This window comes from Nomascus leucogenys, chromosome 22a (genome assembly GCF_006542625.1).
Source record: "Nomascus leucogenys isolate Asia chromosome 22a, Asia_NLE_v1, whole genome shotgun sequence".
In the NCBI taxonomy this organism is placed as follows: Eukaryota; Metazoa; Chordata; class Mammalia; order Primates; family Hylobatidae; genus Nomascus; species Nomascus leucogenys.
The window spans coordinates 78969317-78994274 of record NC_044402.1 but is presented as its reverse complement, the minus strand read 5'-3'; the positions used below and the strand labels follow the sequence as shown (position 1 = coordinate 78994274).

The 24958-nt window shown below is 41.7% G+C and overlaps 1 protein-coding gene across 1 annotated transcript in view; it reads left to right on the top strand.

Moving 5' to 3' along the window:
• The window catches only part of TTN (titin), a 278608-nt gene that overhangs the window by 223722 nt on the left and 29928 nt on the right, over window positions 1-24958 (top strand). The window contains exons 300-313 of the mRNA XM_030802350.1: window positions 332-619; window positions 712-1002; window positions 1093-1380; window positions 1548-2135; window positions 2220-2324; window positions 2747-2944; window positions 3032-3328; window positions 3421-4008; window positions 4100-4402; window positions 4514-21619; window positions 22295-22591; window positions 22697-23284; window positions 23377-23679; window positions 23788-24084. Coding sequence (XP_030658210.1) covers window positions 332-619; window positions 712-1002; window positions 1093-1380; window positions 1548-2135; window positions 2220-2324; window positions 2747-2944; window positions 3032-3328; window positions 3421-4008; window positions 4100-4402; window positions 4514-21619; window positions 22295-22591; window positions 22697-23284; window positions 23377-23679; window positions 23788-24084 — 21537 coding nt within the window. The remainder of the gene's footprint in view (window positions 1-331; window positions 620-711; window positions 1003-1092; window positions 1381-1547; window positions 2136-2219; window positions 2325-2746; window positions 2945-3031; window positions 3329-3420; window positions 4009-4099; window positions 4403-4513; window positions 21620-22294; window positions 22592-22696; window positions 23285-23376; window positions 23680-23787; window positions 24085-24958) is intronic.

Genomic DNA, 24958 nt, shown 5'->3' with positions numbered 1-24958 from the left:
AAGGAAAAAACAAGAATGAAAGGGAGCCAAAAATCAATCGTCTGCTTTCCTTTTAATATATGTAGCATTTCAGAGTACCTAAGGCCCATGAAAGAGGAGGTACAGATCCTCCGGGGGGAAAACCTGGTTAAGCCTAAAGCATAGTGGAAAATGGAAAGATCAATAATTAGTACAGAACAGAAAAATGCTTTTGAGGATTGTATTAAGGAAGTTTTAAAGAACAAGAAATCAGCTCTAGAAAATAAATGTATTTTAGGAGTGATAAGCCAGTCCCTGGAAATACATTTGACTATTAAATTTTTATTTAACCTCTTCACCCAAAATTAAACAGTTCCACCTGAGGGAGAACTTGATGCGGACTTAAGGAAGACACTCATATTACGTGCTGGAGTTACTATGAGACTATATGTACCAGTAAAAGGACGCCCACCTCCAAAGATTACTTGGTCTAAACCAAATGTCAATCTAAGAGACAGGATTGGACTGGACATAAAGTCAACTGACTTTGACACTTTCTTGCGCTGTGAAAATGTGAACAAATATGATGCAGGAAAATATATCTTAACCTTGGAGAACAGCTGTGGTAAAAAGGAATATACCATTGTTGTGAAAGTGCTTGGTAAGTCTATTTCAAAAAAGAATCATATCTATTTTAAAATAGCTTATGTATTTTTTACACATTCATTTCTTATTTACCTACTATTTATCCAGATACTCCTGGGCCACCTGTCAATGTGACGGTTAAGGAAATATCCAAAGACTCTGCTTATGTTACCTGGGAGCCTCCCATTATTGATGGTGGAAGCCCCATCATAAACTATGTGGTACAAAAACGTGATGCAGAGAGGAAATCCTGGTCTACAGTGACAACTGAGTGCTCCAAAACAAGCTTCAGAGTACCTAATTTGGAGGAGGGAAAATCCTACTTCTTCCGAGTGTTTGCTGAAAATGAGTATGGCATTGGTGATCCCGGTGAAACTCGTGATGCTGTCAAAGCTTCCCGTAAGCAAATGAACCATCATCCCATCATTTTGAGTTACATCCTTCCTTTGTTATATGGGGCTTACACTTATCATTTCTCCTTTGCTTTAGAAACTCCTGGACCAGTTGTGGACCTGAAAGTGAGGTCTGTAACTAAGTCATCTTGTAGCATTGGCTGGAAAAAGCCTCATAGTGATGGTGGAAGTCGGATTATTGGATATGTAGTTGATTTCCTGACTGAAGAAAATAAGTGGCAACGAGTTATGAAATCCTTAAGCCTACAGTACTCTGCAAAAGATTTGACTGAAGGGAAGGAATATACCTTCAGAGTGAGTGCTGAGAATGAAAATGGAGAAGGAACCCCAAGCGAAATCACTGTTGTGGCAAGGGATGATGTTGGTAAGTCTCTATCCACACATCTTCATTTTTCCTTTATTGTCATCGAAAGTGCACTCTTGTGTCCTACTCACTAGCTTATCTAAAAATCCATTAAAAGCTAGAACTATGTGAAAAAGTTAATTGCCTGGCCTTAAAAATACCAGTAATTTATCTCTGCTATTTTACAGTGGCTCCTGATCTTGACTTAAAGGGTCTACCTGATTTGTGCTACTTGGCTAAAGAAAACAGCAACTTCCGGCTTAAGATCCCCATAAAAGGCAAGCCAGCTCCATCAGTCTCCTGGAAGAAAGGGGAAGATCCTCTAGCAACTGACACTAGAGTCAGTGTTGAGTCATCTGCAGTTAACACAACTCTTATAGTGTACGATTGCCAAAAATCTGATGCTGGAAAATACACAATCACACTTAAGAATGTTGCTGGCACCAAGGAAGGAACTATCTCCATAAAGGTCGTTGGCAAGCCTGGCATCCCCACTGGACCAATCAAATTTGATGAAGTCACAGCAGAAGCCATGACCTTAAAGTGGGCTCCTCCAAAGGATGATGGAGGTTCTGAAATCACCAACTATATCCTAGAGAAGAGGGATTCTGTGAACAACAAGTGGGTGACGTGTGCCTCAGCTGTCCAGAAAACCACCTTTAGAGTAACCAGACTTCATGAGGGCATGGAATATACCTTCAGGGTCAGTGCCGAAAATAAATATGGTGTAGGGGAAGGCCTGAAATCAGAGCCAATTGTTGCGAGACATCCATTTGGTAAGTGTCTTAAATTCAGAAGACGTAAAGCAAAACACGGTTTTGAGGCTTATTATAAATCTTGCATTATCTACTTTTTTCTAGATGTGCCTGATGCTCCCCCACCTCCCAATATTGTGGATGTCAGACACGATTCAGTATCTCTAACTTGGACTGACCCCAAGAAAACTGGTGGCTCTCCAATTACAGGTATTTTGTTTGTTCTTATCCTGCAGCTTTTACATCAAGATTCCTCACAAATATTTCCCTGAGAACAGTTGAATATGTGCTTATCGATAACATTATCTGCTTATACAGAAATGTGTTTTTCTTTCAGTGCATATGGTTAATGTTTAATTTTATTGAAAAATCTAATGTAATAGTTAACAAAGTATTTCTTAATTATAATATCTATTTTTGTAAGTTAAAATTGTTCACCAAAAAAGACAACAACTATGCATATTCCAAGAGGGAAAAAAAATGGCACTATGCTTGGGTAATAAAAGTATAGATACTAGCAAGAATGATTACTTGTTCAATATATATGGATATGTATAAATAATTTGGGCAACACATATATATAGTAAAATCAAGCTGCATTTATACTTGATACATCCCTGGGTCTTTTGTAGGGTATCACCTCGAGTTCAAGGAAAGAAACAGCCTTTTGTGGAAGAGAGCTAACAAGACTCCGATCAGGATGAGAGACTTTAAAGTGACAGGATTAACTGAAGGTCTTGAATATGAATTCCGAGTTATGGCAATCAATTTAGCAGGTGTGGGCAAGCCAAGCCTACCATCAGAGCCTGTCGTGGCACTGGACCCGATTGGTAAGTCATTATATGAAGAAAACCCAGGTGCATGTTTTACATGAAGAAAACTGGTATTGTTTGACTGGTTTTGTTTTTATGTTTTAGATCCTCCTGGAAAACCTGAGGTTATTAACGTAACAAGGAATTCAGTGACTCTTATTTGGACTGAACCTAAATATGATGGTGGTCATAAGTTAACTGGATATATAGTGGAGAAGCGAGATCTACCTTCGAAGTCTTGGATGAAAGCCAACCATGTTAATGTCCCAGAATGTGCCTTTACTGTAACTGACCTTGTTGAGGGTGGAAAATATGAATTCAGAATTAGAGCAAAGAATACAGCAGGTGCTATCAGTGCTCCATCAGAAAGTACAGACACCATTATTTGCAAGGATGAATATGGTAGGTCCATTTTACTTTTTGTGTACTTTTTTTAAAAAAGCAAATTAAGCCTCCTTCCTTTTCTGATTAAAGTGTATTTTTTTTCTTTGCAGAGGCACCAACAATTGTCCTTGATCCCACAATAAAAGATGGGCTAACAATTAAAGCAGGGGATACCATTGTTTTGAATGCCATTAGCATTCTTGGCAAACCCCTTCCAAAATCAAGTTGGTCCAAGGCAGGAAAAGACATTAGACCATCAGATATCACTCAGATAACTTCAACCCCAACATCTTCCATGCTTACTATCAAGTATGCCACTAGAAAAGATGCCGGTGAATACACCATCACTGCTACCAATCCTTTTGGCACGAAGGAGGAACATGTGAAGGTAACAGTCCTTGATGTACCTGGTCCCCCAGGTCCTATTGAAATCAGTAATGTTTCTGCTGAAAAAGCAACACTTACATGGACACCTCCCTTGGAAGATGGCGGCTCACCAATTAAGTCCTATACACTTGAAAAGAGAGAAACCAGCCGACTTTTGTGGACAGTGGTTTCTGAAGATATTCAGTCTTGCAGGCATGTGGCAACCAAACTTATCCAAGGAAATGAATACATTTTCCGGGTCTCAGCTGTAAACCACTATGGCAAAGGAGAACCTGTACAGTCTGAACCTGTCAAAATGATAGACAGATTTGGTATGTAGAACATGTGAGGGAATTGACATGGAAACATTTATAGCAGAGTTTAGGAAATCATGGATTTCTAATAAATTTTCTTCCTTTTCAGGTCCCCCTGGCCCTCCTGAAAAACCAGAGGTATCAAATGTCACTAAGAACACTGCCACTGTCAGCTGGAAAAGGCCAGTGGATGATGGTGGCAGCGAAATTACAGGATATCATGTAGAAAGGAGAGAAAAGAAAAGCCTGCGATGGGTGAGAGCAATAAAAACACCAGTTTCCGATCTCAGATGCAAAGTAACAGGACTGCAAGAAGGAAGCACCTACGAATTCCGTGTCAGTGCAGAAAACAGAGCAGGAATTGGTCCACCCAGTGAGGCTTCAAATTCTGTTCTGATGAAAGATGCAGCATGTTAGTATTTGTCTTTTTCAATACCGTTCATTCCAGAGTGCCAATATTTTATCTAAATTATCCAAAAGCCAAACTCTGAATATATACTTTGTGTCTTTGTTTCTTTCTCAGATCCTCCAGGACCACCTTCAAATCCGCATGTCACTGATACTACCAAGAAATCTGCTTCTTTGGCATGGGGCAAGCCTCATTATGATGGTGGACTTGAAATCACTGGCTATGTCGTGGAGCATCAAAAAGTAGGAGACGAGGCCTGGATAAAAGATACCACAGGAACCGCCCTCAGAATCACTCAGTTCGTTGTTCCTGATCTTCAGACTAAAGAAAAATACAACTTTAGAATCAGTGCCATCAACGATGCAGGTGTTGGGGAGCCAGCGGTGATTCCAGATGTTGAAATCGTAGAACGGGAAATGGCTCCTGATTTTGAACTAGATGCCGAGCTTCGAAGAACACTTGTTGTTAGAGCAGGACTCAGTATTAGAATATTTGTGCCAATTAAAGGTCGTCCTGCTCCTGAAGTGACATGGACCAAAGATAACATCAACCTGAAAAACCGAGCCAACATTGAAAATACGGAATCATTTACTCTTCTGATTATCCCAGAATGTAACAGATACGACACCGGTAAATTTGTCATGACCATTGAAAACCCGGCTGGGAAGAAAAGTGGCTTTGTGAACGTCAGAGTCTTGGACACACCAGGCCCAGTCCTCAACCTGCGGCCTACAGACATCACAAAGGACAGTGTCACCCTGCACTGGGACCTCCCTCTGATAGATGGAGGCTCACGTATAACTAACTACATTGTAGAGAAACGTGAAGCAACACGGAAATCTTATTCCACAGCCACCACTAAGTGCCATAAATGCACATATAAAGTTACCGGCTTGTCTGAAGGGTGTGAATATTTCTTCAGAGTGATGGCAGAGAATGAATATGGAATTGGTGAGCCAACAGAAACTACAGAGCCTGTAAAAGCCTCTGAAGCACCATCTCCACCAGACAGCCTTAACATCATGGACATAACTAAGAGCACCGTCAGCCTAGCATGGCCTAAGCCCAAACACGATGGTGGCAGCAAGATCACTGGCTATGTGATTGAAGCCCAAAGAAAAGGCTCTGACCAGTGGACCCACATCACAACCGTGAAAGGGTTAGAATGTGTTGTGAGGAATCTAACTGAAGGAGAGGAATACACCTTCCAAGTGATGGCAGTGAACAGCGCGGGGAGAAGTGCCCCTAGAGAAAGCAGACCCGTCATTGTCAAGGAGCAGACAATGCTTCCAGAGCTGGATCTCCGTGGCATCTATCAGAAACTGGTCATTGCCAAAGCTGGTGACAACATCAAAGTTGAAATTCCAGTGCTCGGTCGACCGAAGCCCACAGTGACATGGAAAAAAGGAGACCAATTTCTTAAACAGACACAGAGAGTTAATTTTGAAACCACAGCGACTTCAACCATTTTAAATATCAATGAGTGTGTCAGAAGTGATAGTGGGCCCTATCCATTAACAGCAAGGAACATTGTAGGAGAGGTTGGTGATGTCATCACCATTCAAGTCCATGATATCCCAGGGCCACCTACTGGACCAATCAAATTTGATGAAGTTTCATCTGATTTTGTAACCTTCTCTTGGGACCCCCCGGAGGACGATGGTGGTGTACCAATAAGCAACTATGTAGTGGAAATGCGACAGACTGACAGTACTACCTGGGTTGAGTTAGCAACCACCGTTATACGTACTACATATAAAGCCACCCGCCTTACCACTGGATTAGAGTATCAGTTCCGTGTAAAAGCTCAGAATAGATATGGAGTTGGACCAGGCATCACATCAGCATGTATAGTTGCCAACTATCCATTTAAGGTTCCTGGACCTCCTGGTACCCCTCAGGTAACTGCAGTTACCAAGGATTCCATGACAATTAGCTGGCATGAGCCACTGTCTGATGGTGGAAGCCCCATTTTAGGATATCATGTTGAAAGAAAAGAACGAAATGGTATTCTCTGGCAGACTGTGAGCAAAGCTTTAGTACCAGGCAACATTTTCAAATCGAGTGGACTTACAGATGGTATTGCTTATGAATTCCGGGTGATTGCAGAAAACATGGCAGGCAAAAGCAAGCCAAGCAAGCCATCGGAGCCTATGTTGGCTCTGGATCCCATTGACCCACCTGGAAAACCAGTACCTCTAAATATTACAAGACACACGGTGACACTTAAATGGGCTAAGCCTGAATATACTGGGGGCTTTAAAATTACCAGTTATATCGTTGAAAAGAGAGACCTTCCTAATGGACGGTGGCTGAAGGCCAACTTCAGCAACATTTTGGAGAATGAATTTACAGTCAGTGGCCTAACAGAAGATGCTGCATATGAATTCCGTGTGATCGCCAAAAATGCTGCAGGTGCCATCAGTCCACCTTCTGAGCCATCTGATGCTATCACTTGCAGGGATGATGTTGAAGCACCAAAGATAAAGGTGGATGTTAAATTTAAGGACACGGTTATATTAAAAGCAGGTGAAGCATTCAGACTGGAAGCTGATGTTTCAGGCCGCCCACCTCCAACAATGGAATGGACCAAAGATGGAAAAGAGCTGGAAGGCACAGCAAAGTTAGAAATAAAAATTGCAGATTTCTCTACTAATCTGGTAAACAAAGATTCAACAAGAAGGGATAGTGGTGCCTATACCCTTACAGCAACTAATCCTGGTGGCTTTGCTAAACACATTTTCAATGTCAAAGTTCTTGACAGACCAGGCCCACCTGAAGGACCTTTGGCTGTAACTGAAGTGACATCAGAAAAGTGTGTACTATCATGGTTGCCTCCACTGGATGATGGAGGTGCCAAAATTGATCATTACATAGTACAGAAACGTGAAACCAGCAGATTGGCATGGACAAATGTAGCCTCAGAAGTCCAAGTAACAAAGCTAAAGGTCACTAAACTCTTGAAAGGCAATGAATACATATTCCGTGTCATGGCTGTAAATAAATATGGAGTGGGAGAGCCACTGGAATCAGAGCCTGTGCTTGCAGTGAATCCTTATGGACCCCCTGATCCACCCAAAAACCCTGAAGTGACAACTATTACTAAAGATTCGATGGTTGTCTGCTGGGGACATCCTGATTCTGATGGTGGAAGTGAAATCATCAATTATATTGTGGAACGGCGTGATAAAGCTGGCCAACGCTGGATTAAATGCAACAAAAAAACTCTTACTGATTTAAGATATAAAGTGTCTGGACTGACAGAAGGACATGAATATGAGTTCAGGATTATGGCTGAAAATGCTGCTGGAATTAGTGCACCAAGTCCTACCAGTCCATTTTACAAGGCTTGTGACACTGTGTTTAAACCTGGACCACCAGGTAACCCACGTGTTCTAGATACAAGCAGATCATCCATTTCAATCGCTTGGAATAAACCTATCTATGATGGTGGTTCAGAAATCACTGGGTATATGGTTGAGATTGCCCTGCCAGAGGAAGACGAATGGCAGATTGTCACTCCACCAGCAGGACTCAAGGCAACTTCGTATACTATCACTGGCCTCACAGAAAATCAGGAATATAAGATCCGCATCTATGCCATGAATTCCGAAGGACTTGGGGAACCTGCCCTTGTTCCTGGAACTCCGAAGGCTGAAGACAGAATGCTGCCTCCAGAAATTGAACTGGATGCTGACCTGCGCAAAGTTGTTACTATAAGGGCCTGCTGCACCCTGAGACTTTTTGTTCCAATCAAAGGAAGGCCTGCACCTGAGGTGAAGTGGGCCCGGGAACATGGAGAATCTTTAGATAAAGCTAGCATCGAATCCACAAGCTCTTACACCCTGCTTATTGTTGGAAATGTAAACAGATTTGACAGTGGCAAATACATACTAACTGTAGAAAATAGTTCAGGCAGCAAGTCTGCATTTGTCAATGTTAGAGTTCTCGATACACCAGGCCCTCCACAGGATCTGAAGGTAAAAGAGGTCACTAAGACATCTGTCACACTCACATGGGACCCACCTCTCCTTGATGGAGGTTCAAAAATCAAGAACTATATTGTTGAAAAGCGGGAATCAACAAGAAAAGCATATTCAACTGTTGCAACAAACTGCCACAAGACTTCCTGGAAGGTAGATCAGCTTCAAGAAGGCTGTAGCTACTATTTCAGGGTTCTCGCAGAAAATGAATATGGCATTGGGCTGCCTGCTGAAACCGCGGAATCTGTGAAAGCATCAGAACGACCTCTTCCTCCAGGAAAAATAACTTTGATGGATGTCACAAGAAATAGTGTGTCACTCTCTTGGGAGAAACCAGAGCATGATGGAGGCAGCCGAATTCTAGGCTACATTGTGGAGATGCAGAGCAAAGGCAGTGACAAATGGGCCACGTGTGCCACAGTCAAGGTCACTGAAGCCACTATCACCGGATTAATTCAGGGTGAAGAATACTCTTTCCGTGTTTCAGCTCAGAATGAAAAGGGCATCAGTGATCCTAGACAACTGAGTGTGCCAGTGATCGCCAAAGATCTTGTCATTCCACCAGCCTTCAAACTCCTGTTCAATACTTTTACTGTACTGGCAGGTGAAGAACTAAAAGTTGATGTTCCATTCATTGGCCGCCCTACCCCAGCTGTAACCTGGCATAAAGATGATGTACCACTGAAGCAGACAACTAGAGTAAATGCAGAGAGCACAGAAAATAATTCACTACTGACAATAAAGGACGCCTGCCGAGAAGATGTTGGCCATTATGTGGTTAAACTGACTAACTCAGCTGGTGAAGCTACTGAAACCCTTAATGTTATCGTTCTTGACAAACCAGGGCCTCCAACTGGACCAGTTAAAATGGATGAAGTGACAGCTGATAGTATTACTCTTTCCTGGGGCCCACCCAAGTATGATGGTGGAAGTTCTATCAATAATTACATTGTTGAGAAACGGGACACTTCCACAACCACCTGGCAAATTGTATCAGCTACAGTTGCAAGGACAACAATAAAGGCTTGCAGACTGAAGACTGGATGTGAATATCAGTTTAGAATTGCAGCTGAAAACAGATATGGAAAGAGTACCTACCTCAATTCAGAGCCTATTGTAGCCCAATATCCATTCAAAGTTCCTGGTCCTCCTGGCACTCCACTTGTCACACTGTCCTCCAGGGACAGCATGGAAGTACAATGGAATGAGCCAGTCAGTGATGGAGGAAGCAGAGTCATTGGCTATCATCTAGAACGCAAGGAAAGAAATAGCATCCTCTGGGTTAAGTTGAATAAAACACCTATTCCTCAAACCAAGTTTAAGACAACTGGCCTTGAAGAAGGTGTTGAATATGAATTTAGAGTCTCTGCAGAGAACATCGTGGGCATTGGCAAGCCGAGTAAAGTATCAGAATGTTATGTGGCTCGTGACCCATGTGATCCACCAGGACGGCCAGAGGCAATCATTGTCACAAGGAATTCTGTGACTCTTCAGTGGAAGAAACCCACCTATGATGGTGGAAGCAAGATCACTGGTTATATTGTTGAGAAGAAAGAATTGCCTGAGGGCCGTTGGATGAAAGCCAGTTTTACAAATATTATTGACACTCATTTTGAAGTAACTGGCCTAGTTGAAGATCACAGATATGAGTTCCGGGTTATAGCCCGAAATGCCGCAGGAGTGTTTAGTGAGCCTTCAGAAAGCACAGGAGCAATAACAGCTAGAGATGAGGTAGATCCACCACGAATAAGTATGGATCCAAAATACAAAGACACAATCGTGGTTCATGCTGGTGAGTCATTCAAGGTTGATGCAGATATTTATGGCAAGCCAATACCAACCATTCAGTGGATAAAAGGTGATCAGGAGCTTTCAAATACAGCTCGATTAGAAATAAAGAGCACCGACTTTGCCACCAGTCTCAGTGTAAAAGATGCAGTACGTGTCGACAGTGGAAATTACATACTGAAGGCCAAAAATGTTGCAGGAGAGAGATCAGTTACTGTGAATGTCAAGGTTCTTGATAGACCAGGGCCACCTGAAGGACCTGTTGTTATCTCAGGAGTTACAGCAGAAAAATGCACACTAGCTTGGAAACCCCCACTTCAGGACGGTGGGAGTGATATCATAAATTATATTGTGGAAAAGAGAGAAACCAGCCGCTTAGTTTGGACTGTAGTTGATGCCAATGTGCAGACTCTCAGCTGCAAGGTTACTAAGCTTCTTGAAGGCAATGAATATACTTTCCGTATAATGGCGGTAAACAAATATGGAGTTGGTGAACCTCTTGAATCTGAGCCAGTAATTGCCAAAAATCCATTTGTAGTACCAGATGCACCAAAAGCTCCAGAAGTCACAACAGTGACCAAGGACTCAATGATTGTTGTATGGGAAAGACCAGCATCTGATGGTGGTAGTGAAATTCTTGGATATGTTCTTGAGAAACGGGATAAAGAAGGCATTAGATGGACAAGATGCCATAAGCGTCTGATTGGAGAGTTGCGCCTGAGAGTAACTGGACTCATAGAAAATCACAATTATGAGTTCAGAGTTTCTGCTGAGAATGCTGCTGGACTTAGTGAACCAAGCCCTCCTTCTGCTTACCAAAAGGCTTGTGATCCTATTTACAAACCAGGACCCCCAAATAACCCCAAAGTCATAGATATTACCAGATCTTCAGTATTCCTTTCTTGGAGCAAACCAATATATGATGGTGGCTGTGAAATCCAAGGATACATTGTTGAAAAATGTGATGTGAGTGTTGGTGAATGGACAATGTGCACTCCACCAACAGGAATTAATAAAACAAACATAGAAGTAGAGAAGCTGTTGGAAAAGCATGAATACAACTTCCGTATCTGTGCTATTAATAAAGCTGGAGTTGGAGAACATGCTGATGTCCCTGGACCTATTATAGTTGAAGAAAAATTGGAAGCACCAGACATTGATCTTGACCTAGAACTAAGGAAAATCATAAATATAAGGGCAGGTGGCTCCTTAAGGTTATTTGTTCCTATAAAAGGTCGTCCTACACCAGAAGTTAAATGGGGAAAGATGGATGGTGAAATCCGAGATGCAGCTGTAATTGATGTCACTAGCAGTTTCACCTCTCTTGTTCTTGACAATGTCAACCGATATGATAGTGGAAAATATACGCTTACATTAGAAAACAGCAGTGGAACAAAGTCTGCCTTTGTTACTGTGAGAGTTCTGGACACGCCAAGCCCACCTGTTAACCTGAAAGTCACAGAAATCACCAAAGACTCAGTATCAATTACATGGGAACCTCCTTTGTTGGATGGGGGATCCAAAATAAAAAATTACATTGTTGAGAAACGTGAAGCCACAAGAAAATCATATGCTGCTGTTGTAACTAATTGCCATAAGAATTCTTGGAAAATCGATCAGCTCCAAGAAGGTTGCAGTTATTACTTTAGAGTCACAGCTGAGAATGAGTATGGTATTGGCCTTCCTGCCCAGACTGCTGATCCAATTAAGGTTGCAGAAGTCCCACAACCTCCTGGAAAAATAACTGTGGATGATGTCACCAGAAACAGTGTCTCTCTGAGTTGGACAAAACCTGAACATGATGGTGGCAGTAAAATCATTCAGTATATTGTGGAAATGCAAGCTAAACACAGTGAGAAATGGTCAGAGTGTGCTCGAGTAAAGTCTCTTGAGGCAGTAATTACCAACCTAACTCAAGGGGAAGAATATCTTTTTAGAGTTGTTGCTGTAAATGAAAAGGGGAGAAGTGATCCTCGGTCCCTTGCAGTTCCAATAGTTGCCAAAGATCTGGTAATTGAGCCAGATGTAAAACCTGCATTCAGTAGTTACAGTGTACAGGTTGGCCAAGATTTGAAAATAGAAGTGCCAATTTCTGGACGTCCTAAGCCAACCATTACCTGGACTAAAGATGGTCTCCCATTGAAACAGACCACAAGAATCAATGTTACTGATTCACTGGATCTCACCACACTCAGTATTAAAGAAACTCATAAGGATGATGGTGGACAATATGGAATCACAGTTGCCAATGTTGTTGGTCAGAAGACAGCATCCATCGAAATTGTAACTCTAGATAAACCTGATCCTCCAAAAGGACCTGTTAAATTTGATGACGTCAGTGCTGAAAGCATTACATTATCTTGGAACCCTCCATTATATACAGGGGGCTGCCAAATCACCAACTACATTGTTCAGAAAAGAGATACAACCACCACAGTATGGGATGTTGTTTCTGCTACTGTTGCTAGAACTACACTCAAAGTGACCAAACTGAAAACTGGCACAGAATACCAATTTAGAATATTTGCCGAAAACAGATATGGACAAAGCTTTGCCTTAGAGTCTGATCCAATTGTAGCTCAATATCCCTACAAAGAACCAGGCCCTCCAGGTACACCATTTGCCACAGCCATTTCCAAAGACTCCATGGTCATACAGTGGCATGAACCAGTCAACAATGGTGGAAGCCCAGTCATAGGTTACCACCTGGAGAGAAAAGAAAGAAACAGTATTTTGTGGACAAAGGTCAACAAAACTATTATTCATGACACCCAATTCAAAGCACAGAATCTTGAAGAAGGCATTGAATATGAATTCAGAGTGTATGCTGAAAATATTGTTGGTGTAGGCAAAGCAAGCAAGAATTCTGAATGCTATGTAGCCAGAGATCCCTGTGACCCACCAGGAACCCCAGAACCAATAATGGTTAAAAGAAATGAAATCACTTTACAGTGGACCAAACCTGTATATGATGGTGGAAGTATGATTACAGGCTACATTGTAGAGAAACGTGATTTGCCTGATGGTCGTTGGATGAAAGCCAGCTTTACAAATGTCATTGAAACTCAATTTACTGTGTCAGGTCTTACTGAAGATCAAAGATATGAATTCAGAGTCATTGCAAAAAATGCAGCTGGTGCAATAAGTAAACCCTCTGACAGTACTGGACCAATAACTGCCAAGGATGAGGTTGAACTCCCAAGAATTTCAATGGATCCAAAATTCAGAGACACAATTGTGGTAAATGCTGGAGAAACATTCAGACTTGAGGCTGATGTCCATGGAAAGCCCTTACCTACCATTGAGTGGTTAAGAGGAGATAAGGAAATTGAAGAATCTGCTAGATGTGAAATAAAGAACACAGATTTCAAGGCTTTACTTATTGTAAAAGATGCAATTAGAATTGATGGTGGGCAGTATATTTTAAGAGCTTCCAATGTTGCAGGTTCTAAGTCATTCCCAGTAAATGTAAAAGTATTAGATAGACCAGGACCTCCAGAAGGGCCAGTCCAGGTTACTGGAGTCACTTCTGAAAAATGCTCTTTAACATGGTCTCCACCACTTCAAGATGGTGGCAGTGACATTTCTCACTATGTTGTTGAAAAGCGAGAAACCAGTCGACTTGCCTGGACTGTTGTTGCTTCAGAAGTTGTGACCAATTCTCTGAAAGTTACCAAACTCTTAGAAGGTAATGAATATATTTTCCGTATAATGGCTGTCAACAAATATGGTGTTGGAGAGCCTTTGGAATCTGCACCAGTACTAATGAAAAATCCATTTGTGCTTCCTGGACCACCAAAAAGCTTGGAAGTCACAAATATTGCCAAAGACTCCATGACCGTCTGTTGGAACCGTCCAGATAGTGATGGTGGAAGTGAGATTATTGGTTACATTGTAGAGAAAAGAGACAGAAGTGGCATTCGATGGATAAAATGTAATAAACGCCGCATTACAGATTTGCGTCTAAGAGTGACAGGATTAACAGAAGATCATGAGTATGAATTCAGGGTCTCTGCAGAAAATGCTGCTGGAGTTGGGGAACCAAGTCCAGCTACAGTTTACTATAAAGCCTGTGATCCTGTGTTCAAACCTGGCCCACCTACCAATGCACACATTGTAGACACCACTAAAAATTCAATCACACTTGCCTGGGGTAAACCCATCTATGATGGTGGCAGTGAGATCCTGGGATATGTAGTAGAAATCTGTAAAGCAGATGAAGAAGAATGGCAAATAGTTACTCCACAGACTGGCCTGAGGGTCACTCGATTTGAAATTTCAAAACTCACTGAACACCAAGAGTATAAAATACGAGTCTGTGCCCTCAACAAAGTTGGTTTAGGTGAGGCTACATCAGTTCCTGGTACTGTGAAACCAGAAGATAAACTTGAAGCACCTGAACTTGACCTTGACTCCGAATTAAGAAAAGGAATTGTTGTAAGAGCTGGTGGATCTGCCAGAATTCACATTCCATTCAAAGGTCGTCCAACACCTGAGATCACTTGGTCTCGTGAGGAAGGTGAATTCACAGATAAGGTCCAAACTGAAAAGGGAGTAAACTATACCCAACTATCAATAGATAACTGTGATAGAAATGATGCTGGAAAATACATTCTTAAGTTGGAAAACAGCAGTGGATCAAAGTCTGCTTTTGTAACTGTGAAAGTTCTGGACACTCCAGGACCACCACAGAATTTGGCAGTCAAAGAAGTGAGAAAAGATTCTGTTTTCCTGGTATGGGAGCCACCCATTATTGATGGAGGGGCAAAGGTCAAGAACTATGTGATTGACAAACGTGAGTCAACCAGAAAAGCGTATGCTAATGTGAGTAGTAAATGCAGCAAAACAAGTTTTAAAGTGGAAAATCTTACAGAAGGAGCCATTTATTACTTCAGAGTCATGGCTGAAAATGAATTTGGAGTTGGTGTTCCAGTGGAAACTGTTGATGCCGTGAAAGCTGCTGAACCTCCTTCCCCACCAGGAAAGGTTACACTCACTGATGTGTCCCAAACCAGTGCATCACTTATGTGGGAGAAACCTGAACATGATGGCGGTAGCAGAGTCCTGGGGTATGTTGTTGAAATGCAGCCCAAAGGAACTGAAAAATGGAGCATTGTGGCTGAATCCAAAGTCTGTAATGCAGTTGTTACTGGTTTGAGTTCTGGACAAGAATATCAGTTCCGTGTCAAGGCTTATAATGAGAAAGGAAAAAGTGATCCAAGAGTGCTGGGTGTTCCTGTCATAGCCAAGGACTTGACTATACAGCCTAGTTTAAAGTTACCATTTAACACATATAGTATCCAAGCTGGAGAAGATCTTAAAATAGAAATTCCAGTTATAGGCCGACCAAGACCTAACATTTCTTGGGTCAAAGATGGTGAGCCTCTTAAACAGACAACAAGAGTAAACGTTGAAGAAACAGCTACCTCAACTGTTTTGCACATTAAAGAAGGTAACAAAGATGACTTTGGAAAATACACCATAACAGCAACAAACAGTGCAGGCACAGCAACAGAAAATCTCAGTGTTATTGTTTTAGAAAAGCCTGGACCTCCAGTTGGCCCAGTTCGGTTTGATGAAGTTAGTGCAGACTTTGTAATCATATCTTGGGAACCTCCAGCCTATACTGGTGGCTGCCAAATAAGCAACTACATTGTAGAGAAGCGAGATACAACCACCACCACTTGGCACATGGTATCAGCAACAGTTGCAAGAACAACAATTAAAATAACCAAACTGAAAACAGGCACGGAGTACCAGTTTAGAATTTTTGCTGAAAACAGGTATGGAAAAAGTGCCCCACTAGATTCTAAGCCAGTTATTGTACAATATCCATTTAAAGAACCTGGACCACCTGGAACTCCTTTTGTGACATCAATCTCAAAAGATCAGATGCTTGTGCAATGGCATGAGCCAGTTAATGATGGAGGCACCAAAATTATTGGCTACCATCTTGAACAGAAAGAAAAGAACAGTATTTTATGGGTCAAGTTAAATAAGACCCCCATTCAGGACACCAAATTCAAAACAACTGGGCTTGATGAAGGCCTTGAGTATGAGTTCAAAGTTTCTGCTGAAAATATTGTTGGCATTGGCAAGCCTAGCAAAGTGTCAGAATGCTTTGTTGCTCGTGATCCATGTGACCCACCTGGTCGCCCTGAAGCCATTGTTATTACAAGAAACAATGTCACACTGAAATGGAAGAAACCTGCCTATGATGGTGGTAGCAAAATAACAGGTTATATTGTAGAAAAGAAAGATCTACCTGACGGCCGCTGGATGAAAGCCAGCTTTACCAACGTATTAGAAACTGAATTTACAGTCAGTGGACTTGTAGAAGACCAAAGATATGAATTTAGAGTAATTGCAAGAAATGCAGCTGGAAACTTTAGTGAACCATCTGAAAGTAGTGGTGCCATTACTGCAAGAGATGAAATTGATGCACCAAATGCCTCTCTGGATCCAAAATATAAAGATGTCATCGTTGTTCATGCAGGAGAGACTTTTGTTCTTGAAGCCGACATCCGTGGCAAACCTATACCTGATGTTGTTTGGTCAAAAGATGGAAAAGAACTTGAAGAAACAGCTGCTAGAATGGAAATTAAATCTACTATTCAGAAAACAACTCTTGTTGTCAAAGACTGTATACGGACTGATGGAGGACAATATATTCTGAAACTCAGCAATGTTGGTGGTACAAAGTCTATACCCATCACTGTAAAGGTACTTGACAGGCCAGGGCCTCCTGAAGGGCCTCTGAAAATTACTGGAGTTACTGCGGAAAAATGTTACCTGGCATGGAACCCACCTTTGCAAGATGGTGGTGCTAATATTTCACATTACATCATTGAAAAGAGGGAGACAAGCCGACTCTCTTGGACCCAGGTTTCAACTGAGGTACAGGCCCTTAACTACAAAGTTACTAAACTTCTTCCTGGCAATGAGTACGTTTTCCGTGTCATGGCTGTGAATAAATACGGAATTGGAGAGCCCTTGGAATCTGGGCCTGTTACAGCCTGTAATCCTTATAAGCCACCAGGTCCTCCCTCAACACCTGAAGTCTCAGCAATCACCAAAGATTCTATGGTAGTAACATGGGCACGCCCAGTAGATGATGGAGGTGCTGAAATTGAGGGCTACATTCTTGAAAAACGAGATAAGGAAGGCGTTAGATGGACCAAGTGCAACAAGAAAACATTAACAGATCTCCGGCTCAGGGTAACTGGTCTTACCGAAGGCCATTCCTATGAATTCAGAGTTGCTGCTGAAAATGCAGCTGGTGTGGGAGAACCTAGTGAGCCATCTGTTTTCTACCGTGCATGTGATGCCTTGTATCCACCAGGTCCACCAAGCAATCCAAAAGTGACGGACACTTCCAGATCTTCTGTCTCCCTGGCATGGAGTAAGCCAATTTATGATGGTGGTGCACCTGTTAAAGGCTATGTTGTAGAGGCCAAAGAAGCTGCTGCGGATGAATGGACAACCTGCACTCCGCCAACAGGATTACAAGGAAAGCAGTTCACAGTGACCAAGCTTAAAGAAAATACTGAATATAACTTCCGTATTTGTGCCATCAATTCTGAAGGTGTAGGTGAACCTGCAACTCTACCTGGTTCAGTGGTTGCTCAGGAGAGGATAGAGCCACCAGAAATAGAACTCGATGCTGATCTCAGAAAGGTGGTCGTTCTGCGTGCAAGTGCTACTTTACGCTTATTTGTCACTATCAAAGGTCGACCAGAACCCGAAGTTAAATGGGAAAAGGCAGAAGGCATTCTCACTGACAGGGCTCAGATTGAGGTGACCAGCTCATTTACAATGTTGGTGATTGATAATGTTACCAGATTTGACAGTGGTCGGTATAATCTGACATTAGAAAATAATAGTGGCTCCAAAACAGCTTTTGTTAACGTCAGAGTTCTTGACTCACCAAGTGCCCCTGTGAATTTGACTGTAAGAGAAGTGAAGAAAGACTCAGTGACGTTGTCCTGGGAACCACCACTTATTGATGGTGGAGCTAAGATTACAAACTACATTGTCGAAAAACGAGAAACTACAAGAAAAGCCTATGCTACTGTTACAAATAATTGCACTAAAACTACTTTCAGAATTGAAAATCTACAAGAAGGATGTTCTTACTACTTCCGAGTCTTGGCTTCCAATGAATATGGGATTGGTTTGCCAGCTGAAACAACAGAACCCGTTAAAGTGTCTGAACCACCCCTCCCACCTGGAAGAGTAACTCTTGTTGATGTGACCCGTAATACAGCTACAATTAAGTGGGAGAAACCAGAAAGTGATGGCGGCAGCAAAATTACTGGTTATGTGGTTGAAATGCAGACTAAAGGGAGTGAAAAGTGGAGCACCTGCACACAAGTTAAGACTCTAGAAGCAACTATATCTGGCTTAACTGCAGGAGAAGAGTATGTCTTCAGGGTAGCTGCAGTTAATGAAAAGGGAAGAAGTGATCCAAGACAACTTGGAGTGCCAGTAATTGCAAGGGATATTGAAATAAAGCCTTCAGTTGAGCTTCCTTTCCATACTTTCAATGTAAAGGCTAGAGAACAACTTAAGATTGATGTGCCATTCAAAGGAAGACCTCAAGCTACTGTGAACTGGAAAAAAGATGGTCAGACTCTTAAAGAGACAACTAGAGTCAATGTTTCTTCTTCAAAGACTGTAACATCACTATCTATTAAGGAAGCTTCGAGGGAAGATGTTGGAACTTATGAATTGTGTGTTTCAAACAGTGCTGGATCCATAACAGTTCCTATTACTGTAATTGTCCTTGACAAACCAGGACCTCCAGGTCCTATACGTATTGATGAGGTTAGTTGTGACAGCATAACCATTTCTTGGAATCCTCCAGAATATGATGGTGGCTGCCACATTAGCAATTACATTGTTGAAAAGAAAGAAACCACCTCTACAACGTGGCACGTAGTTTCACAAGCAGTTGCAAGAACATCCATTAAAATAGTTCGCCTGACAACAGGAAGTGAGTACCTGTTCCGTGTTTGTGCAGAAAACCGCTATGGAAAGAGCTCCTACAGTGAATCTTCAGCTGTTGTCGCAGCGTATCCATTCAGTCCCCCAGGTCCTCCTGGTACCCCTAAAGTTGTGCATGCCACAAAATCTACCATGCTTGTAACCTGGCAAGTGCCAGTTAACGATGGAGGAAGTCGAGTAATTGGCTATCATCTTGAGTATAAAGAAAGAAGCAGCATTCTTTGGTCAAAAGCAAATAAAATCCTCATTGCTGATACTCAAATGAAAGTCTCCGGCCTTGATGAAGGACTGATGTATGAGTATCGTGTGTATGCTGAAAATATTGCTGGAATTGGTAAATGCAGTAAATCCTGTGAACCAGTCCCTGCAAGAGATCCTTGTGACCCTCCTGGACAACCTGAAGTCACAAATATCACAAGAAAATCAGTGTCACTTAAATGGTCTAAACCACATTATGATGGTGGAGCTAAGATCACAGGATACATTGTTGAACGCAGAGAACTACCAGATGGCCGGTGGCTGAAGTGCAATTATACTAATATACAAGAAACATACTTTGAAGTAACTGAACTTACTGAAGATCAGCGTTATGAATTCCGGGTTTTTGCAAGGAATGCTGCTGACTCAGTTAGTGAGCCATCTGAATCCACTGGGCCTATTATAGTTAAAGATGATGTTGAGGCTCCAAGAGTTATGATGGATGTCAAGTTCCGAGACGTTATTGTTGTCAAAGCTGGAGAGGTCCTTAAGATAAATGCAGACATTGCAGGGCGACCTCTGCCAGTCATTTCCTGGGCCAAGGATGGTATAGAAATTGAAGAAAGAGCAAGAACAGAAATCATCTCAACAGACAATCATACTTTGTTAACAGTTAAAGACTGTATAAGACGAGACACTGGGCAATATGTACTAACACTGAAGAATGTTGCCGGCACTCGGTCTGTGGCCGTTAATTGCAAGGTACTTGATAAGCCTGGTCCACCAGCAGGACCACTTGAAATAAATGGCCTCACTGCTGAGAAATGCTCTCTTTCCTGGGGACGTCCCCAAGAAGATGGTGGTGCAGATATCGACTATTACATCGTAGAAAAACGTGAAACAAGCCACCTTGCATGGACAATATGTGAAGGAGAGTTACGGACGACATCCTGTAAAGTAACCAAATTACTCAAAGGCAATGAATATATATTTAGAGTAACTGGTGTTAATAAATATGGTGTTGGTGAGCCCCTAGAGAGCGTAGCTGTAAAGGCACTAGATCCATTTACAGTTCCAAGTCCACCCACGTCTTTGGAAATTACTTCTGTGACCAAAGAATCTATGACACTTTGCTGGTCAAGACCCGAGAGTGATGGAGGTAGTGAAATATCTGGATATATAATTGAAAGGCGAGAAAAAAATAGCCTAAGATGGGTGCGTGTAAACAAAAAACCAGTTTATGATCTGAGAGTGAAATCAACAGGACTTCGGGAAGGATGTGAATATGAATATCGTGTTTATGCAGAAAATGCTGCTGGCCTAAGTCTTCCAAGTGAAACCTCTCCCTTAATTAGGGCAGAAGATCCAGTGTTCCTACCATCTCCTCCATCCAAACCCAAAATTGTGGACTCAGGCAAGACAACTATAACTATTGCCTGGGTTAAGCCGCTGTTTGATGGTGGGGCCCCCATAACAGGATATACTGTAGAATACAAAAAATCTGATGACACTGACTGGAAAACCTCCATTCAGAGCTTACGGGGGACAGAATATACAATAAGCGGACTAACAACAGGAGCTGAATATGTTTTCAGAGTAAAATCTGTCAATAAGGTTGGTGCTAGTGACCCCAGTGATAGCTCTGACCCTCAGATAGCAAAGGAAAGAGAAGAAGAACCTTTATTTGATATTGACAGTGAAATGAGGAAGACCTTGATTGTCAAGGCTGGTGCCTCATTTACCATGACTGTGCCTTTCCGAGGAAGACCAGTACCCAATGTCTTGTGGAGTAAGCCAGACACTGACCTCCGTACTAGAGCTTATATTGATACCACAGACTCTCGTACATCACTGACCATTGAAAATGCCAACAGAAATGACTCTGGAAAGTACACATTAACAATTCAGAATGTTTTGAGTGCTGCTTCACTGACCTTAGTTGTCAAAGTTTTAGATACCCCGGGTCCTCCAACCAACATTACTGTGCAAGATGTAACCAAAGAGTCTGCAGTGTTATCCTGGGATGTTCCTGAAAACGATGGTGGAGCACCAGTGAAGAATTACCACATAGAAAAACGTGAGGCCAGCAAGAAAGCATGGGTCTCTGTGACCAACAACTGTAACCGCCTCTCCTACAAAGTTACCAGTTTACAAGAAGGAGCTATCTACTACTTCAGAATCTCTGGAGAAAATGAGTTTGGTGTTGGTATACCAGCTGAAACAAAGGAAGGAGTAAAAATAACAGGTATGTTTTAAGAATAAGGAAATTCTACATATCCACGTTAATTTTGCTAGAATAGTGTGAATCATTCTAATTAGTCATTATTTCATCTTAAATGCTTTTGGGTTCACACCCTTCACACCCCAAACTATTCATACTAAGGCACAAAATGGAATCTCTAGTGAAGAGTCTTTCATTGATTAAAAAAAAAGAAATTTACGTAGCTAAACTTGGATAATATATGTTGAATTTAAGTATTATTGAATCTAACTGTATTTATATGTAGGTATAAATGTTTATATATACACAGATTATATATATATAGTATGTGTGTATGACATATATATCATATGTGTGTATGTGCATGTGTGTGTGTACAGAAATTGTATATAAAGTTTTTTAAAAGATTGTTCATCTCGTTCCTCTTTTTTATCCCCATGGTGAATTTGGAGTAAATTTTATCACTTAATCTGGTCATTTTACCCTTAATTTGGATTTGAATGCTATAGCATGTAATGACATAGCTTGTGGGAGCCTTAGTTGGCTCAGAAGCAAAATGGGTTACGTAAAAACGAAGACTAAAATCAAAGTAAAAATATGGCCTTCATTTAAAAGTTTTCTTTTGACAATACATGAAGAATGCACATTTAAAAATGTTGTAATAATTATTCACTTTCTTTTGATGCTTTGTTTTCTTAGAAAAACCAAGCCCACCTGAAAAACTTGGAGTAACAAGTATAACCAAAGACAGTGTTTCCCTGACCTGGCTGAAGCCTGAACATGATGGTGGAAGCAGAATTGTACACTATGTCGTTGAAGCACTAGAAAAAGGACAGAAAAACTGGGTTAAATGTGCAGTGGCAAAGTCAACCCATCACGTTGTTTCCGGTCTGAGAGAGAATTCTGAATACTTTTTCCGAGTGTTTGCTGAAAATCAAGCTGGCCTGAGTGACCCGAGAGAGCTTCTGCTTCCTGTTCTTATTAAGGAGCAACTAGGTATGTCTAATTTTGTGTAGAAGCAAAATTTGAAATTATTTGCATTGATTTATGTTAATTTTCAGAAACCCTTTTTCACTTTCACTTTCTATACTCATTTTTCAGAACCACCTGAAATTGATATGAAGAATTTCCCAAGTCATACTGTATATGTTAGAGCTGGTTCAAACCTTAAAGTTGACATTCCAATCTCTGGAAAACCACTTCCCAAAGTGACCTTATCAAGAGATGGTGTCCCCCTGAAGGCAACCATGAGATTCAATACCGAAATTACTGCTGAGAACCTGACCATCAATCTCAAAGAAAGTGTTACGGCTGACGCTGGGAGATATGAAATCACTGCTGCCAACTCCAGTGGTACAACCAAAGCTTTCATTAACATTGTCGTGCTGGACAGGCCTGGTCCTCCAACTGGCCCTGTTGTTATTAGTGATATAACTGAAGAAAGTGTGACTCTCAAGTGGGAGCCACCTAAGTATGATGGTGGAAGTCAAGTTACCAACTACATTCTACTCAAAAGAGAAACAAGTACTGCAGTATGGACTGAAGTGTCTGCAACAGTTGCAAGAACCATGATGAAAGTCATGAAACTGACCACAGGAGAAGAATACCAATTCCGCATCAAGGCAGAAAACCGCTTTGGCATCAGTGATCATATAGATTCAGCTTGTGTGACTGTCAAACTACCATACAGTAAGTTGTCCAACTTTTCAAAGATCCAGGTTTTCTTTTACCATAAATGTGTTATTGTCTGTACTAATCTATAGGATTTCTCTCTTTTGTAGCAATGCCTGGACCACCATCTACACCATGGGTCACTAATGTTACTCGAGAAAGCATCACTGTGGGCTGGCATGAACCAGTGTCAAATGGAGGCAGTGCGGTCATAGGCTATCACCTGGAAATGAAAGACAGAAACAGTATTTTATGGCAAAAAGCCAACAAACTGGTCATCCGCACAACTCACTTCAAAGTCACAACAATCAGTGCTGGACTTATTTATGAATTCAGGGTGTATGCAGAAAATGCTGCTGGAGTTGGAAAACCCAGCCATCCTTCTGAACCAGTCTTGGCAATTGATGCTTGTGGTATGTATTTGTCATGGGAGGGCGAGTTCTGATAATAAAAATGCAAATCTTACTTCTGCAAAGCAAAATATTATAAGTGCCGCTAATCTGCTTCTCTTATTACCACAGAACCCCCAAGAAATGTTCGTGTCACTGATATTTCAAAGAATTCTGTCAGCCTTTCATGGCAACAACCAGCTTTCGATGGAGGTAGCAAGATTACAGGCTACATTGTTGAGAGACATGACCTTCCAGATGGCAGATGGACCAAGGCCAGCTTCACCAATGTTACTGAAACTCAATTCACCATCTCTGGTTTGACTCAGAATTCCCAGTATGAATTCCGTGTCTTTGCTAGGAATGCTGTTGGTTCCGTTAGCAATCCATCTGAGGTTGTAGGGCCCATTACTTGCATTGATTCTTATGGTAAGCATGCTTAGCACTTTGAATCAAAATTGCTGTTTAACTCAGTATTTCCACATACCTTTTCCTGGTTCTAATCCTATAGAATAACTTTTACTCTGTGCCTTAATGAGGTTTTTGGAAGAAATTATGGACTAGCTGGGAGTCTGAGGAAAATTCCTTAAATACCTTTCCAGCCCTCTTGACTTGACTGTAAAGTGAGAGATTTAGACCTCAGGATATCTATGGGCCTTTCCAACTTCAACCTTTTATGATTGTTTGACTGTATGAGTTGGTGCTTTCATTCTATGTTAAATTATCAGAGTCAATAATTAAACCATGGTTGAGTTCCTAGATAATATTGCTCTTAAATAAGCCACAGACTAAACAGAGACTTTGTTTTTGGTTTTTTGTTGTTGGTTTTTTTTTTTTTTTTGAGACAGAGTCTCACTCTGTCGCCCAGGCTGGAGTGCAGTGGCGCAGTCTTGGTTCACTGCAACTTCCGCCTCCTGGGCTCAAACGATTCTCGTGCCTCAGTCACCTGAGTAGCTGGGATTACAGGCATGCCCCACCACACCCAGCTAATTTTTTGTATTTTTAGTAGGGATGGAGTTTCACCATGTTGGCCAGGCAGGTCTCAACCTCCTGACCTCAGGTGATCCACCCACCTTGGCCTCCCAAAGTGTTGGGATTACAGGTGTGAGCCACCATGCCTGGTCTAAACACAGACTTTGATGATGATAGTATTAGCAGCAGCTAACATTTATTGAGTAATTTTCATGAATTCTTTCCCTTAGTTCTCACAGCCCTCATGTTAGCCATCTTATAGAAGGGAAACTGAGGCTGAGAGTGCTTTTGTAACTTCCTCGTTAGGGATGGAGTGGGAATTCAGACAGAC